The following is a 19,466-nucleotide window of genomic DNA, read 5'->3' on the forward strand; positions in this document are numbered from 1 at the left end:
TCTATCTCCCCTTGTAAGTATTCTCACACTTCTTATCAAACTGTCTGTACTGGGCTATCTTGATTATCACTTCAAAAGTTTTTTTCCTCTTACTTAATTGGCCTCTCAGAGTTGGTAAGACAACTCCCACCTTTTCATGCTCTCTGTATGTGTATATATCTACTCAGTATATGTTCCACTCTATGCAGTCGAAGAAGTGGGCTCTAGCCCACGAAAGCTTATGCTCAAATAAATTTGTTAGTCTCTAAGGTGCCACAAGTACTCCTGGTTTTTTTGCGGATACAGACTAACACGGCTGCTACTCTGAAACAAGACAGAACAGTTACAAAAGAAAAGAAAATGAAATTAAACAGAAATAAAACAAACACAAAGCAACTATAAGAGAAAAAGTCATTTTAAATGCTCTTATGCTAGGTAGACAGCAGGCCAACTTGGTGAGCAGCTTAATGGCTGTCTCTCTTTTCTTCTTGTGTTGGGGAAGGAGGTTTAATGACTTTGAACCCCCCTTTCCCTTCTCCACTCCCTTCTGAGTTAATTTTGTATGTTTGTCTAGTTAGTTTAGACTGTAAGTGTTTTGAGGGCAGGAAATGTTCCTTTTAACTTGTTTGTATGGCCTGGTAAACAAACAAAAATATACATGCATACCATGTTTGTTCTAAAAGATTCCAGCCAATCAAAAAATCCACCTTTTCCCCCAACAGGTGGCATTAGCATGTAGTAATGTAAGTGACCAAGATATTTAGGTAGGCTTGCTAACAGATGGCACCATGATACATTCAGAATGGTAGTTCATTGCCTACATCAGAACATTTTTGCTGGAATACTTGACTTTGGTCAAATAATAGGCGGTCAATTGACAAGCCAATTGACATTATTTGATGAGTCAATTGACCAGACAAGCCTCCATAAGGCTTTCTGCAATCTCACTGGGTGAGGCATGGGAATGCACTGAGAGGTGTGGCTAGGAGAATTTCAGTGGGTCATACACTGCAGCCCCTACACACTGGAACTGACCATGCCCCATAACCAGCAGAGCATATACCTGAAGTGCTCAGTAGGAACATACTAAGGCTGAATTCTAGAGTTCCCTGGAGAGCTTATTTAGGCATCATGCCCTGATGTTGTGTGGGTGTGTTGGGAAGCAAGGGAGTGGAGTCATCATTCAGCCACTTTCCACCACGCCCAGCACAGGACAAGACTGAGCTTTAATGAGTGAATGTCATTTCATTTGTGCATAACAATTTAGATAAAACAAAATGCAGGGCCTAATTCTGACCTTGTGCAACTCCACTGACTTCAATAGAATTCCATCAGGGTTGGAATTGGCAGGTAGAAAACATACCACAATAGATCTGAATAATATTCACTTTGACCATAATGCCCAGTTAAAACAATTAATGTAAGCGGCCATCTGCCTTCTAAGTGCAATTATGCTGCATACAGAATGTCAAGACTACTCTTCCGGAAGCAAATAGTTTAGTCAGCAGGGGCCCTGGCTATAACCCAAAACAAACTGTACCATGTAGGTTCACAGCAAACCTAATCTTCTTGACTCTCCAACTGAAGCCTCTTTTTTCTATTTTTTTATCAGCTCATTAAATTTGCATTAGCAAAACATCACCATTCAAAAGCAGGAAGACTATTTTCTATTCCAAAATACTTAGTACCACCAACGGTAAAAACCAAATGGTTTACTTGTAGTATCAGACGATTACGTTACTTTCCCATATGTATTATGTCACATACACATGCACGAATGACCTCCTTGCAGCACTCACGAAGAGGTGCGCGATCAAGCCCTAGGGCCTCAATTCAGCAGATCACTTAAGCACATGCTTAAATTTAAGCACACACTTAAACTCTTTGTTGCATCGGACCCTGTCCAGTTTTTTTAACGTTATATTAGTACAGAAAAAATGGCCCAACGCTGCATAACACTGGCAGATTCAATGTCAGTAGTTAATGGGAATCCTCACTTGTAGTCAATTAGTGCCTTGTAGGTCCTGCTGCTGTTCACATCCAAGTCTTGGTCTACACATATATTTTTTGTATTGGTATAACTATGTTGATTAGGTATGTGATTTCTTACCCATACAGTTTTACCAGTACAACTTCTAGAGTGGATGTATCTATACCAGTATAAAAGATGCCTTATACAGGTATAATCATTACCATTCCTGAGTGGGGGATAACTATCCCAGTATAAAGCATCTTTATACCAGTGTGACCAGGCCAGACTAGGGGAGTTGCACCATTTTAACTACACTGATGTAGTTAAAGGGATACAACTTTTGTGTATAGACAAGTCCTAAGTCAATGGCAAAAATCTGATTAACTTCAATAGAAGTACAATTTTGCAGACTGATAGGAAGGTAAACAGAGAGACTTTGTAATTCAAGCATATCTCAGAAATGACTCCATTTTATTTTGTTTTAAATTTTCTTAGGCAATTTACCAGTGGACTGCACTGGACCATACGCATGAGCTATTTTAGCCCCAGAGGAAAATGTTTGAGCAAGTTGGGAGGGAATGAAAATAGGGGGTTAGAACAGAATGACTTTTTCAACTTATGTTTACAGTAGCTGTGATGTCACTTACTTTGGCAGAGGTAACTTGGCATCTCCTCTCCAGCTTTTTCAGGGGTTTAGGAAGGTAATTATTGACTCAAATTATGTTAAAAAAATTGCTAATTACATTTTGAAACAAGCATGATGTGTATTTTCCCCTTTGCGGAATCTTACAAATAAGTGCTTTCTTTTTAATGGAGCCCTTTTCATTTCTGCTTTAGTAATGATTGTGGCATAGTTACAGTGCCTTGATAATAAAAGTTCGAGACTGGAGAGCAAAATTCTATTTTACTCATTGGTCTCCTTAAATTTATATTAATTCATGCCACATTACAACTTACTATTTGTATTATGATTGTACTCAGGGACCTCAACCAACATTAGAGCTGCGTTGTGCTAGACACAGTACAACCCATGATGAGAGAATCCCTGCTCCACAGATGTTAGAGTCTAAAATAGACAAGGCAAAGGATGGGAAGGGATACAGAAGCACAGAGAAGTGAACTGACCTGCCCGAAGTTATACACACCACATCTGTGGTAGAACCAGGAATAGAACCCAGGTGCTCAGGATCCCAATCCAATGCCTTAGTGATTGGATCATGCTGCCTCCTGAGAAAGTATTTCCTAGTTTGGCTAAAATTTAAATCTTTTACAGCTTTTTAATCAATTCTCCTCTGCCCAAAGAAAAGTACAATCGATCACCCAGTAACTCTGAACTGTTATGGCAAGTCCTTGTTGTAATGTTTATAGTACCCTTCTTTTATGCTAAAAATATCTCTCATAAACAAGCTTTGATTAATTCCCACTGTCAGGATGTGCACTGTTCCCAAGTTTTAGAACACTTTTTCCATAGATGCTTGCTCATTTCCTTTAGTCCAACCTCTTGGAACAAATTTAAATGCTAAAAGTCAGATTTCCCTTGAAAGCTATAACAGCTCAGGTGTAAATAAGCACCATATGCCATCTGAAAGAAGGGTCTGTATTCTTTCAGACACCTTTTATCTTGCTCAGATGTGACGTTTTTAAATTTAAAGAAGTATCAAATGCACATAGTCTATTGGAAATCGTCTGCACTGGCATGACCTCAGAGTCAATCTTTGATGCTTGACTCCTCCCCTGGGCTAGGCAAAGACTCGGAAAGTTGTTTGAATGTCATGTTCAGCAGATGAAATCACATGCTGCCCAATAACAACAATTACTGTTCCCTACTCCCCCAAAAAAGGGTGACAGGGTTTTATCTGGTGTGTGGGGGGTAAAGAGCGAGGGTTTTTGTTAGGATACATGTACTGTTTCTGTAAAACTATGGTAGGAAGGCAGACAGGAGAAGGGTTATGGAAGGTTCTAAGAAGAAGCTCTACAGCAGTGGTTCTCAACCAGGGGTTCCCTGGGGGTACGCAGAGGTCTTCCAGGGGGTACATCAACTCATCTAGTTATTTCCCTAGTTTTACAACAGGCTACATAAAAAGCACTAGTGAAGTCAGTACAAACTAAAATTTCATACAGACATTGCCTTGTTTATACTGCTCTATAAACTATACACTGAAATGCAAGTACAATATTTATATTCCAGTTGATTTATTTTATTCGGATAGAACGCGGTAAAGCAGGGCTCCCGGGGGGCGGGGCTGCGCACTCCAGTGGATCAAAGCAAGTTCGATATAACGCAGTTTCACCTATAACGCGGTAAGATTTTTTGGCTCCTGAGGACAGCGTTATATCGAGTTAGAGGTGTATATGGTAAAAATGAGAAAGGAAGCACTTCATGCAGTGACCACTTCTGTACTTTTGTTTGATTTTATAAGCAAGTCGTTTTTAAGTGAGGCAAAACTTGAAGGTACACAAGACAAATCAGTTTCCTGAAAGGGGTACAGTAGTCTGGAAAGGTTGAGAACCACTGCTCTTCAGTGAATCACAGAGAAACAGAATAGCTTTACAAATAATATTTGTCTTATTCTAGTAAAGTTTCTCCTGTTCAGTATTAGAGGAAATTGACTTTTTCTGTGATTCTCTGTCCTGACATAACAATCCTCATGTCTGAGAAGATATTGTCAATTTGTTCAATAAAAGCTGCAATTTAGATGCATCAGCAAAAAGCCATTAGGAAAGCTCCCAGCTTCCTGAAGGGCTCACTTAGAGACGAGCACATCGACAACTTTCTAGAAAATACTTGCTTTTTTGCTATTTAGTAACTTTATTACAAAGCGTTCATATCCAGTCAGGGCCACCCAGATCTGTGAGGAGGTTCAGAAGGCACTCAGCACCTTGTAGGATCAGATCCTTAGCTGGAGTAAGTCATATATGAATTTTCTCAAGAGAGATGCCACTGTAGGAATGTAACATTCAACACGCTTTCCCACTCTCACTGATGGGGTTGGGATCGACACAGGGAGTTATTTTTCCAATTAAGCAAAGCAAACAAACAAGCTATTTTTAAGTAATGTTTTATGTCACAATGGTCTCAGCTTGTCCAGACATGCTAAACAATAGCCAGACCAGTGCTCTGTAGAGTTTATGCTATCCCTTAAAATCATACAGAACAGCTATTTTTTCCCTTCTGCTCCCTGCTGGCTTTCCGGCTCTGTTGTCTCCCTCCCTTGAAACAACTTCACACCGACTTCCTTACAACCTCCCTTTTCTGAAACAACTTCCCGTCTGCTTCCCAGCTCCCTCTCCATTCCTTCTGCTGTCTCTCTCCACAGAAACAACTCCCAACACCAAACTTCCTCTGCTGGATTTCTACACAGAAAAGTGTCCCAGGTGTCTGTACACTTAGAATAAGGAGAGGGAAAGCTGACAAAACTATCTTTGCCTGATTACCCAATGAAAGTATCTGGCATAACGTGAACCATATTACATGGTCCTGAAACACACAACTCACTAATGTCAATGAGAGTTCGGATGTGCGAGGCATTGGTCCCAGTGATGCTTCTTTTCTCATGAATGTTGTCACAGTCTCAGTTTAGTTGCTGGCAACATGTATTAATATACAAAATTGATATTTAAGTAGCCTGCCTATACCCCAGCATTTCCAGGCCAGCCGGGAGATATAATCCCTCCAGTGTGTCTTGGGTCAGTCTCAGGGCCTCCTCCAGTGGGGGGTGCCCAGTAGAGTTCCAAAGGAAGCCTCCCAGGGGACATCCTTATCAGGTGCCCGAACCATCTCAGATGGCTCCTCTCACTCCAGAGGAGTAGCAGCTCTACTCTGAGGCTCTCCCAAATAGCTGAGTCTCTTGCCCTGTTTCAGAGAGTAAGCCCGGCCATATGTCAAGCCATCAAATTTTATCTGTGTACTAAAGATCCTAGGAACCTGATTCTGCAAACTCTTACGCCTCTTTGGACTTCAGCTGAGCTACTCACAGAAGTAAAATGCAGGATCAAGATCCTAATTTGGAAAAAACAAGATATATTCTAAAATAATCACACTCATTTTCTCATATAAAGATGACAAAATCTATCATGTCAGTATAATTAGAAGACATCTTGAAAAATCTTTAAGGTGATCATATTTAACAATGTCTCTGCTAAGTTCCAGTTATATTGTGTACTGTTCTGTCTACGCACAGCATGGAAACAATTATAAAGCTATTGTTTCAGTTTGCTTCCTGTGATACTGATCTCAATCAGGCTGTCAGACCTACAGCCTGTATTTCTAAATGTTAAAGACTTCCTTTCCAGCATTCCCACACTGAATTGCCTACTGTGAAAATCAAAGGGAAATGTGTTACTAAGTAAAGAACAACTTTTATAAAAGCAAAACCTGGTATTTTTTACCCTTTTGAACTCTGAAGATATTCAGCCAGCTATTTCCTATTATGATAGGACACAAAGGGCCAAATTCAGACCTTTCAGTGACTTCAATGGAGTTGCAACATCTTACATGGAAGCAGGTATGTTCAGAGGGCCTTAATGGAGGAGGAAGTGTGGATAGAGCATTGGACCGGGACTCAGGAGACCTAAATTCTATTCCTGGCTCTACCAGTGACCTGCTGGGTGACAATGGGCAAGTGACTTCACCTCTCTGTGCCTCATTTTACCCATCTGTAAAATAGAGATAATGACACTGGCTTCCAATGTAAAACCCTTTGAGTTTATTATTAAGCATTTATTAAATTATTTTTTTATTATTATTGTTAATGATGGAGTTAGACACCCATTAACTTTCAAGACCAGTTGGCTATCTAATTGCTTTAGGCCCCTTTGAAAATTCCTGTTACAGTGTGAATGTAGGATCCAGTCCTCTGAGCTGCTCAGCAGTCTGAATTCTCACCCATACAATGAGAATTATAGAGGTCAGCCCCTGGAAGTATCAGACCCCTGGCAGGATCAGAACACGTTGCAAATACTTAGATATCAAAACATTTTTTTCTTAAATGACTGTAGCTTTTGATAAAAACAATCAAAGCTTGAATAATAACAAAAACACTAAGCAAGCAGTATTGTGTACTGGACTCCCTTTAAAGTATTTTTTTTTCAAGTTGAATTGGCAGCTTGTTTTACTGACAATGTGAGTACATAAATGCAGCAAATATTATTTTTACAGTTCCAATCCGTTACAAAATAAATACACTCAAGTCCAGTTTATAAAAAAATGTCTAGTTGACTTAATCATGGTTGTGTCCAAAAAGACAAGATAAAATGAAAAGGAGTAGCCTGAGTTGAGGCGATCCACTGCTTCTTGTGGACAGTTCAGTCCTTTAAATTCTCATTTTCAATGTCAGCAGTCAGAGGCCAGCTGTCACACTAACTTCTGTACTTCTAATCAATCATTTTATCAATGTACCCTACTGGAATTAGGTTCCTCATGTGTAATAAAAGGGCCAAATTCTGCTCTTGTAAACACCAACATAAATCAAGGGTAACTTTATTCAAGCTACTGCAGACAGTCTTGATTTAGACTGGTGTGACTGACAGCAGAATGTGGTTAAGTATCTCACAACCCACTTTCCATTTTGTTCCACACTACTTTCAGAATGTTTGCATGATGAGCAGCAATCCTGGTCAGACATGAGCAACAAATTGTATTGGAAACTAACGTTTTCCATTAAATTTGACATTTCATCATTGTCTGATGACAGCTAGTATGCTGCTAAAATGTATCTAATTCAAAAGAGCCCAATATCAAAGGTGGTAAACTAATTCTCATCCTGCTTTCAAATTAACTGATCAGAAAAACTATGCTATTTAAGCATTAACTAGTGTACATAACTATTATATAACAAAATCAAGCTCTTCATATTATTAGCCAGCCCCCATTCTCTCTTGAGGGACAAAAACAATATTTTTTTCAATTAAACCTTGACTGCTAATAGTTATCTCAGAAATGTCAACTTTTATTTACAACAAACTTGATTTCCAAATATCATGGGTAATGGGTAATAATCATGGGTATAGGTTTACTTTAGGCTAATTCTTTCAATATATAATTCCTAAAATATCTCAATCTGTGTTTCCTTCTTGGGAATTTATTGGTAAGTTTCTATTCTTCCTTGATACCAATGCATTCTTCCCACTGGTATTAATGGTAATCATGTGTGACTACTCAGGGAGGCAACAGGCTGATGAAAGTAAAGTCTTGTCTCATCAAATAGGATTTCACAAATCTTCTCAGTAATTTAACACTGCTGTGTTCTAAAACCCAATAACATTTTAAAACTATTTATTTCAAATATTCAGGATCAAATTCATCCGTAAATCACTTGGTTAACTTAAACAGATTTGCACCTGAGATGAACACAGCTATGGGCCAAGACTTTCAGAAGTGACCAAGGATTTTGTATGCTCAGTTTGGGACACTTTAGAGGGTTCTGATTTTTGGAGAGCAGGTGTAAAGCACTTTCTTAAAAATCAGGCCCCTTTAAGGTGTTCAAGGTGGGCACTCAAAAGTGCAGACACCCAAAATAACTTCTGAAAGTCTTGGACGTCTAAAGGTGCATTCTGTGTAGAAACAACTCAGACTTTGGTTAGATGATGTAATTATATTTGCTGTACAAACAGAAGAACAATATCTGACTTGCTGCTGGATTTATAGTTATATTTATACCTGACTTGGAAAATAAAAAGTTGAATTATTAAAACAAAGGCTGTCACAATTGTAACTGATGACTTATTTCAGGTTCATTTAGCTACTGGGTAGTGGGGTATTCCAGGTAAAGTTATTCAGTTGCATTCACCACAAACTTGTTTTAAAAGCTGATTTAATATCACAGACAAATCATGCCAATATCAGATCTTGGAAGTGTCAAACAGTATAAACTTAAGCCAGACGTGTATGAGGGCACTAAAAGATACGTTTTATTCATACTTCTTAGTCTGCCAAGAAATATAGATTTAATTCTTTCTGAAAGAGTTCATTTTGCCTTAGTAATTGCTAGATGAATCTGGTGTCCTTGTGTGATGATGATAACAACAAACCTGAAGTTACTTAATTTTAACTTTCAAAGACATCCTTGTAATATAATAACGTTATCTATCTTGTTGTCCTTAGGGAAAAAAAGAAATTTGTTTTCCCACTAATAGTCTACTCTACACCAATCAATAGCTCGCAATCTGCAGATGTAGTTGGCATGACATATGGAGTTTTTAATGGGAAGAAAGTTTGTTTATTTTATGCAATTTGTTTGAGTATGGCATACTACTGACAAAACCACAGATGATATGCAAGTTCTGTTAAGCAAAGAGAGTTTTCTAAAGATCCCTCTATTTTATTTTCCATTATAATAGGCACAGATAGAATGTAATATTCTCACAATCTCTATGAGCCAAGAATAAAAACTCTTAAATCAGTTCTGAAGAAGTGGAAATGCATCACAGTAAACACAAAGACATCCCATAATCACCTGAAATAGAAATGCATGAATTTGATTTAATCTGACGTGACCTGCTGAATAACCACAATTAGCATGTGATTTAGCTATTACACTCCATGATAAAACAGACACTCAAGAAGTAACAGAAAAAATAAGATGCTTTCTAATAGCATTTTTTGCAGTATTACTATATATCCCACTTGTCAACTTAAAGACTGTGGGTAAGATCTTGACTCCATTGAAGTCATTAGGAGTTTTACCATTGATTTATCTGGGAACAGGATTTCACCCATACTATTTCATTTTTAACTCAGGTATTGTATGAGTTATTGTTAATGTTGTAGTTTCAGTGTTCAAGAAATCACTGTATGAAAATCACCCCAGAAAGACCAAGACTAGTGACATGCAAATCTTGAAGACATAGTTAACTTTGAAGAACATGCAAAGATTCAGGTCTGTTTTTAGTTTAATCAAACAGTTTTACCATCCCTAGATCTTACAGTGTTTAGTCCAAAGAACTAAGTGACCCTTTGATTTTAGATGTTGTAATTACTCCTTATACATCCTATTGTAGGTAATGAGTAATGGCACGCCTCCAAACATCAAGGGATTAATTCTTTACCATTTTACATCCCTGATTTTTTCTGTCATAAAACTAAATACAGGTGTTATTCCTTGCCACAATTCAGAATCAAAGAATGGAAACTGCTATTACAATTGCTTTCATTGATCTTGTAGGTTGCAGGGGCCACAAATGTCCACCGAAGTCACTTCCGAGAGCAGCGTACACTCAGAAGTGGTAGCAGTAATTAAAAACTTTTAAAATACATTTCATAATTTACTGATGCTGAAAGATCCCATTCACCATGTGCACCATCATACAGCTCTGAAATGAGCAAAGTGGGTGGTTTCTCTTTTAACAGAATCTCTCCATCCAGGTCAAATATTTTAAGATTGTGGCTTTAGCTATTTTAGCACATTGTGCCTCAGATCTACCAGAATGCCATCTATTATCTATCTACTATCAGCATATAGTAAAATTAATCCTTTTAAACAATGTTTTTTGGACATTCAGAATGTCAGAGCTACCTTCTAAATGCACGTATGCAAATGTGTTTTCTATGCCAAATCAGGATTTACTTGTCTCAGCATGGAAAATTTTCTGCAATTTATAATCTAGGTATTTTAATTATGATTACATTCTTGAAGCCTGAAATCTTTTTAATTGATTTTAATTAGCCATTTTCTAGGGCATTTTTAGATTAATTTCTACCTATATGAAATGTCATTGAATTTGGCTTCAAATCTTATTTTGACAATTAATGACTGATATTGCTCAATTTTCTCTAAGCCCTTAAAAAAAAATCACATTGTTCTGATGAAAAGCTATGCTCTAATGTTTGTCTGAGTTCTCAGAACACGTGCGGAGGTGTCCCCTTTATGCCTTTAGTCTCTTGTATTTAGAAAATAATAAGCATACCTTTGCCATTGTGATATCAACTAACATTGACCTTTCTCTTCTATGGGCCTTACCTGAGGACAGCAGTTTGTGAGTGCGTAAGAAACTGATTGCCAGACGCATTATGGATGCCTTGTCCAGATGCGAACTAACATTGTGGGGCAAGGGCAGTTCATGGGCTAATTCATAGAATACTTCAGTCTCCTTGCTTCTTCTGCACCTTGCTGCATCTCTTGATTTCTCCTTCCTCCTTTCTGAGCTGCTCCTATAAAGTAAGCAAAAAAGACAGCTCCTGAGAAGCAATTCATATCTTAAGAGAGACATTAACTATCAAGGAGTATGATCTTCTCAGCAGTGAGCCAGCTGGCCATTGGCTTAAAATAATAGATGTGATAGCATTTTGATTCTTTATAAAAGCCCCTGGAAAGTGACATCACAATAAAGAAAAAGTTGAAATTTTATTCAGGTTTACATTTGGTCCCACAGAATTCCTATTGACTTCAATGGGAGAAAAATGTGGCCTTTAGTGATAAGACTTAAAAGATATAGCAAATCATGGGTGCTGCCATCATTCAATTTAAATTTGATTCACTAAAGGACTTTGTTTTCAGGAGGTTTTAAAAATTGTTTGGATTCTTCAAGCAAGCTGAATTCAGATATTTTCAATCTTTGGAGACATACATATTTTTCAAAATGCCTTGTAAAGAAACTGTGACCCCACTTAAAGTCAATGGCAAAACTCCCATTGTCTTTACAAGGGTAAGGATTACATCCAGAATCTTTTAGTTTCCATAACTCTATAAAATAACGTATGGAATGATACGGTATTATCATAGAACGCTGTTCTGATAATTCTCCCTACAGTGCAAGGAACTTTTACAGTGCTGTCATATGGGACAGATATTAAAGAAAATGCACCTTAATAATGTGAATTTTACTACTGACTACAGACCTCTCACAAAGGATCCAATCCTGCCAGGAACAGAGTGTAGAGAGCAGTGCACCAGGGTGATGGGTTCACAGCACCTGTTTTACAGTTGGAGCTATTTCAGAGAGTGTGGCGCTGTTCCTACATATAGTGAGTTGGAAAGGCCATTCCTTGCATTTCAATAAAAGTAAGCAGTAGGCTATCAAGCTCTGTTGGTCTACACAAAATGTCCCAGTTCAAAATCTGATGCGACACATGAAAAAGCATCTTTTTTATTTTATTATTTTTTTTACTATGAAAGAGACTGACCATGAAATATATTAAATAGAAAAATACCGTAGAATGAAATAAAGCCAATTCTTGGCAAAATCTGTTCTAGTAAAGTCTCCTTCTCTCTCCTGTCTGTCCCTCCAGTGAAATAAACATAACCAATAGAGCCGGCTCCTCCACACTCCAAGGAGAATAAGAAATAACAAAGGTCAAAGGTATTTTACAAGGGGCAGTGGACAAAATTAATCCACCAGAAAGCACAATGCTAAATTTAAAGAAGCAAGAAACACAAGCATGTTTGTTACAAGTTTGGGGTGGCTAGTTTGTTGAGGGAAAGCTTCATTAATTCCTATACAGTACTTCATAAATAGTCTTGGAAGGATTAGATTTTTACAAGTAAATGTTGATTTCACCGTACATAAACAAAGCAATGAAAAAATATTTCCACTATAATAATCAAGATTTACAGATAGGCAAAGTAAAAAATAAAAAGCTGCTTGAGAATTTAATTAGCGTAAAAATCCAGTGATTTTGACTTTTGAATTAGGCTTGTGAGGAATGGACTAACAAATGAATAGGTATGATTTCTTGATCTAAGGATCATGTGATGCTGACAATTTGAGGTTTAACAGTCTATAAAGTCAAACTTTTTGAATATCAATGTCTACTGTCATAAAATAATTGTCTAACATCCCCCAATAATGTCATGCCACTGTGAAAATCTAAAATGGATAACAATCTAAAAAAATGCTTACAATTAAACCAATATTATCCATCAGAATTTTTTTTTACAAATTGAATTCTGCCAAGTCTATTTATAAAATGCATTTATACCACAGAGCACATCTCCCCCAAAAGAAAATAAAAAATAATTAAGAGGTGTTTAAAAATCTTCAGCTGATATAAATCAGTGTAGTCCCACTGACGTCAGTAGAACTTCATCAATTTATGACAACTGATGGCTTTGGCCCTTAGCTGTTCATTATACCGTGTCCAGTGAAATGTACTGCTCCATTTCCTGGTCAGAAAACTATAACAAAGCAGTCATTTTAAATGACCTGGCTTGGATGAGAACAGTATGTGACATGTAAGAGGTCAGTCTCAGTTTCAGAAGCTGAAATATTTTAGCAAGTATCCCATTTCTAGTGTCACGTACACAGGCTCTCATTTTGAGGCTATGAACTAAGACGTTTGTGACCTTGGACAGATTATAGCATATTTTGAGTGGGAGAGGTTGTGTGGCTGGACTGGTTGGAAGTGCTTGTCATCACAGATGGCTTTGTCATCTTGGCTGCAGCTCTGCGGGCTCCCAGAAGCAGCCGGCATGTCCAGCTCCTTGGCAGAGGGGTGGCCAGGAGGGCTCCGTGCGCTGACCCTGGCCGCCCCTCCACCTAAGAGCCAGAGGGACATGCAGCTGCTTCCTGACAGCCTCACAGACTCTCTCCCGTCTGAAGTCAGCGCCGCCGAAGTCAGCAGCCCCCAGAGCCCACACCCCGAAACCCCTCCACGCCCCAACCCTCTGCCCCAGCTCAGAACCCCCTCCCGCACCCAAACTCTCTCCTGGATCCCATACCCCACACTCCCTCCTGCACCCCAACCCCCCACACACACTCCAAACCCCTTGGCCCAAGCCCAGAGTCCCCTCCCACATCCTGAACTTCTCATTTCTGGCCTCACCCCAGAGCCCTCACTTCCCCACACAAACCCCAACCCTCTGCCCTAGTCCAGAGCCCCCTCCTGCACCCCGAACTCCTTACCTTGACCCCACCCAACAGCCTGCATCCCTGGCTGGAGCCCTCACCCGCTCCCGCAGCCCAGCCTCCTGCCCCAGCCCAGTGAAAATGAACAAGTGAGCGAGCAAAGGAGGAAGGGGGGATGGAGTGAGCAGGGTGGGGCCTCAGAGAAGGGGTGGGGCAGGGACAGGGCAAGGGTATTTGGTTTTCTGCAAGTCGAAAATTGGCAACCCTAGCCTAGGTGGATGAGGTTGTAGATGTGTGCTGATGGGCATGTTACCAGGGTAAGAAGCCTCAGAAATGCATCTTTTAATCCCTGAGACTGATCTCCAGCCAACTTAGTACAGAACTATTTTTTCCCCAGGTGAATATATTGGCAGAGAGACTATTATGAAAGTTATCTATGAGATGCTGCAAACATGGAAATAGCAGTCGCATAGAAATTTGACAATACTTCAAAGGGACTGCTTAGGAGAGTAACAGGCCCTCACAAGGGGACACTGATTCTTTACTTTGACTGGGTGGAGTTTTCATATCATGGGACTATGGTAATTTAACAAACACAAGTTAATTAGTATAGCATTTTAGCCTTAGGCCATAGTGCACAATCAAATAAATGTAAGATAAATAAAATTTTTAAATCAACACAGCTCAATAAAATAAATACAGACTTTTCAGATGCAAAAGAAGATAACAGCAACTCTTCTCCCCAAATCAAGTACACTTTTAAAATCACAACCCATCAAACAAGATGCAAAATTAAAACAAGCAGGGTTAGAAATACATTTGTTCATTTAGGTCAGAAGGAACATACCTTTAACATACACCTCTACCCCAATATAACGCAACCCGATATAACACGAATTCGAATAGAACACGGTAAAGCAGTGCTCTGGGGGGGGGCGGGGTTGCACACTCCAGCAAATCAAAGCAAATTCTATATAACGCAGTTTCACCTATAATGGGTAAGATTTTTTGGCTCCCGAGGACAGGGTTATATTGTGGTAGAGGTGTACTTTTTTCTTGTCTTTATGACTTGCCGGCAACTATGGAAGTCCATATAATAGAAACATTTTCCCCACACAACAAATATTTTAGTTTTTGAGCTGGTATAGTAGAAGGCATCTGATTTGAGAACAGGATTGAAGGTAATTTAATAGTGATCTAATAAGTAACGGTCAGATTATCTACTCATGCACAGTCCCTCCACCCAGATTTCTGCAGCGTTTGTGTGCAGGAGAGTCAGCTACCTCTATTGTCCTTCTTCTGCAGATTGCAGGAAAAGCAGAACCATGTGTGTTTTTACACCAATGTTTTTAAAACCCCATTTCTATGTAAAGAAACCTATGCTATGCCCAAAATGATTCATCTCTAGAAGTAAGTCCACCAGTGGAATAAAAATTAGAAACAAAACAAAAACAAAAACAGAAAACCCCCATGCAGCAATATTTATGAGAACTTCCGATTGTGACTTGGAGAATGTAACTCAAACCACAAATGTTTGAGTTCCATTCTAAATGTAGAGCCCGCGATTTTCAAATTGGTTCTAAATTATACAAAACATCCAAAATTGTAGAAAGTAGCATCCCCACCAAAAAAACTCCTTTCATTTCAATTCTAAACCAAGCACATACACAGGACAACATTTGCCATTCACAAATTAAAAATGGGTTGTGTAAGACTGGCAATCTCATGATGCCATTCAAGCCACAAAGAAAAATATTTAGTTTTGTCAACTTCAGTAAATATAATATAGAAGTGTGGCTAATGGGGCAAGGTGGTTTCATTAATGATGGTTGCCCAAGATTTTTAATAACCTATGCTGTCCTTAGAGAGTCATTGTTTCAAACTGTATTACACTATCCTTCTACAATGTTTCTGATCACAGTAACTATTTTCATAGCTGACATTTGTTAAAATTTATTACATACTGCACCCATGGCTCTTCTTTACCCTAAGAATCCTTAGGGTAAAGAAAAGCAGGCTCTCTACCTTTTACAGAATTAATTTACTCAACCATTAGTGTTTTAAATAAATAAATAAGTTATCTGAATGCAAGCACTTCTGCTTGAAATACTGCCCCCCCATCCAGGTCACCTCAGGTATATCTGTTTTTTCCTTTTCTCTCCCTAACACAGCACACTGAAGCTGCATCATTACTGCAAGCAGAGATCCAACACACACACACACATTGGTGCAACGCCAGATATTTCTAGTGGCAAAGAGAATCCCAACAACACGACTCTATCTACCCTTCTTTGTTTATTTGCCTGCCAGAGACAACTCTTTCAAAGAATGTCACTCAATGCTTCCACCTTGTAGCTGTGAGGTTTCAAAAATTGCTGGTGTACATGTTTGTTGGTTTGTTTTTCCCACCTCATGGAACATCCTGCACAAGCAATGGCAGTCAAGCAAAACAGAGACCTCACTAATATGTGGTGTTTTCATTGTTTTCCTTTGCACACTGAAGGCCAAAGCTGGCTGCAGTTACTCCTACTGATTTCAGTGAGGGAGTATTTTACCCAGTCTATGGCTTGATTCACCCATGTCAGGAGAGTGGAAGCAGAACTACTCAACAACTGGGCTGTACTAAGCCATGAAAGAGTGCTTACACTGAATCTTATTCATACCTCATTGTGGTAAGAGGATGGATCAGGGAGAAGGCAGGGCTTAGCAAACTCCTGAATCACTCCCTCGCAGCAATTTTAGTCAGGCTACAACCCACTTTTGTGGAGAAAAAGAAAGAGCTGTTTGGCCCGAATGCATATCATTCTCTGGAAAAAGTGACCCAAAAGCATGGATCTAGCTCACCCAAACCTCTCTGGGACTTTCAAGGAACAATGTGAAGCAACAGTGTTTCCACCAACACACAAACACAGAGCCTATCAGCCGCCAAGTGCCTCCAGTGAGTCCTCTCAAAGCCCATTGGTTCAAGGGGGCCTGGATTAGACCCTCATGTCTCCACCCACACACACACTCATGTTGTAATTGCATGAGTAAGAAAGGAATGTCAAAGTCCAAACTTCCGCAGGAAAATAACGAAATCACACCCAGATCAGGGAGCAGGCCTGACTGGCTCCCTCACCAGAGTACCTCAGCCTCCTTTCAGGAGGTAATGGTGGGATGGTTGTTTGGGTGGAAGAAAAAGAAAGTTCCAAGCAAGGATTTTCCATGCTAGTTTGATGATGCTCTCGGGTGGCTGAAGCAGTGTTTATCCATGCATGAGCACCGTTAAAGAGTTTCACCTGTACGAAAAGGAAGTGTTGAGAATCTATGGATGATTCTCAAACCACAGAATATAAACAGCTTGTCTTCCCTTCCCCACTCTCCCAAAAGGCTGTTTACACGATTCCTTAGTCACTCTTGAGTGCGTTTAGTTCAGATTCTGAAAACTGCTGTTGTATGCGGGCAAAGAAGACAAAGTACTCAGGAGTATTTCATGAAATCACATGAATTATCACTAGCAAAAGTTCCCCAGGTCCCCCAAAATAACCCAAACAACAGACCAGCCCCAAAGACAACTATAACACCGGCAGACTCCAGTCGGTGGCAGGCGGGATTGAACCTGGGACCTCTGGAGCTTAATGCATGAGCCAAGGCTATAGAGCAAACTCTTTAATCTCTCTCTCACTCTCTAAGTGGTCTCGGTGCCACTAAAGGGGACAGAACACCACACTCTGAAGGTGTGTGGGTTACATACTTCCCCTCGCTGAGGAAGCGCGTCCCGAGCTTCAGAGACTTCCCAGTTGAAATCCCAGACAAGCCACCACTTGAAATACCAACAGACCCGGTCGTCGGTGGGCAGGATTGAACCTGGAGCTTCTGGAGCTTAAAGCATGAGCCCCTACCACATGAGCTAAAAGCCAACTGGCTGTTAGCTAAGGCTGTAGAGCAGACTCATTTCTCTCTCTCTAAGTGGTCTCAGTGCCACTAGATGGGACAGAACACCACACCCAGAAGTTGTGTGGGTTACACAACCACACAGACAAGAACAAACAAAGAGCATAACTCAACCAGCCAGATGAGCTCCAATTATTTTAATTATGCTCTGAACAGAATTAAGGGCCAGATCGTGATCCCCTTTCTCAGGGTGAATAGCCCCTTGCACCAGAATAGTCTCACTGAAGTTAGTGGGAGTGTTTGCAGAGTCAGGATGAGTTATGGGGATCACAAACTGGCCCTAAAAAGTAACCCTTATTCCAGTATTGTAGTTGTGTGTATAGCTGCCTACCTTCAGAAAAACAATGTACATACATTTTTGTTTTAAAATATGGCTCTGTTCAGTAGGAAAAGAGACAAACTTTTTAGTCATGGGGTAACTAGAATCCATTTGCACAGGTAAGTAATTCTTGTCTATCACAGGTATAAAGTGTTCACTAGTTTGAAGTAGTGTTAGACACGCAAATTCTGCCTTGGGCTGCACCTATGCAAGCCCTCTGATATCAGGAGAGATTGCACGGAATAGAGACTGGCCCCTTTATTTAAATAAAGTTAATCCATTCCTGAACTGGATCAGCTGACACACAAACTTCTGCTTGGTGCATCCATATTTGTTCTTTTGTCCCACCCCACCAATAACTGGCTTTATGTCAACTAAGAATAGTTGTCCTCAGTCCGTATATCTCATCTTTAATCTTTCCATGAACAACTACCCTTCAAAGTTCTTGGTGCTATTTAGCAGCTAGTATCCTGGCAATCGGCTTTAGAGATGCCTCCTTCTGCTATGTACGTTAGTGGTCTCTTTGTGGTGTCACCAGAGTTGATCATCTTCGGTCTTTACACAAGTCCATGTGCGTGGACACCACATGGCAGTGCTGCTGGAACAATTATTATAGTGGAAGTGCTGAAGGCGGAAACCATGTATGTGGATTGTTATTACTACTTCAAGCCAGGGGGTGCAGCAACATCCCCAGCACCCCTACTTCCAGCACCTATGCTGCAGAGGAGGAGTGAATCTGTGTGTGCATACGTGAGCATGTTTAGGGCTAGCATCCTAGTCAACAAGGGTTAGTTCTGCAGAATGTTATAACCCTGTAATATAATTAGACTTTGTAGGTTCCAGAGCACTGAAGCCCCAGGGCCTCTGCAGTTAGTACCCAAAAAGCTGAAATCAGTATTTAGCTATGGTAGTTTTCACTGATACAAAATCTACTGTACTGTGAATTTATAAAATATTTAGAATTACATAGCTTCAGACTGGCTTAGTTTAGTATACTTAATTAGTTTTGTGTCTCTGGACTTTGTTTGAAGCTGCTGTGTAAGTAAACCTCTTAACCTTATAAAGTAACAGGCATATTACTTTACATTGCAAGGCTCATTATTAAGCACTTGTAGCTCAGACATCTATTAAAGGTCAAGAATCCACAGTTAATTAAACTGTCACACAAAATATCTATAGTAATTCATGCTGGCTTCAATGTTTACAGTAAAAGCTTCAGATGTTAACTTGTAGAACAAGAATAGCTACGAAAAGATAACATAAAATATACATGATTTACTGTACACACAGAATGGCTGATTAGACCTCAAACTGATTAGACCTCATTTAGAACAGTAAGAATTTAAAGGAATATTTTTAGGATAAAAAAGTCATATGACTCTAAAAGTAATTAACTATGCAGTTAATATAATAGTCTATTATTGATTAATTTTTAATAAAATCAAATGCACTTTTTACCACTTGTTTACATTTTGCATTTCA

At 39.4% G+C, this 19,466-nt stretch overlaps 1 protein-coding gene across 2 annotated transcripts in view; it reads right to left on the reverse strand.

The window, feature by feature from the left end:
* The window catches only part of EPAS1 (endothelial PAS domain protein 1), a 157,875-nt gene that overhangs the window by 66,402 nt on the left and 72,007 nt on the right, over positions 1-19,466 (reverse strand). For both annotated transcript variants that reach the window (XM_054023329.1, XM_054023330.1), the window contains exon 2: positions 10,909-11,099. In XM_054023329.1, the coding sequence (XP_053879304.1) occupies positions 10,909-11,099 (191 nt within the window). The remainder of the gene's footprint in view (positions 1-10,908; positions 11,100-19,466) is intronic.

This window comes from Malaclemys terrapin, chromosome 3, assembly GCF_027887155.1.
Source record: "Malaclemys terrapin pileata isolate rMalTer1 chromosome 3, rMalTer1.hap1, whole genome shotgun sequence".
NCBI lineage: Eukaryota > Metazoa > Chordata > Testudines > Emydidae > Malaclemys > Malaclemys terrapin.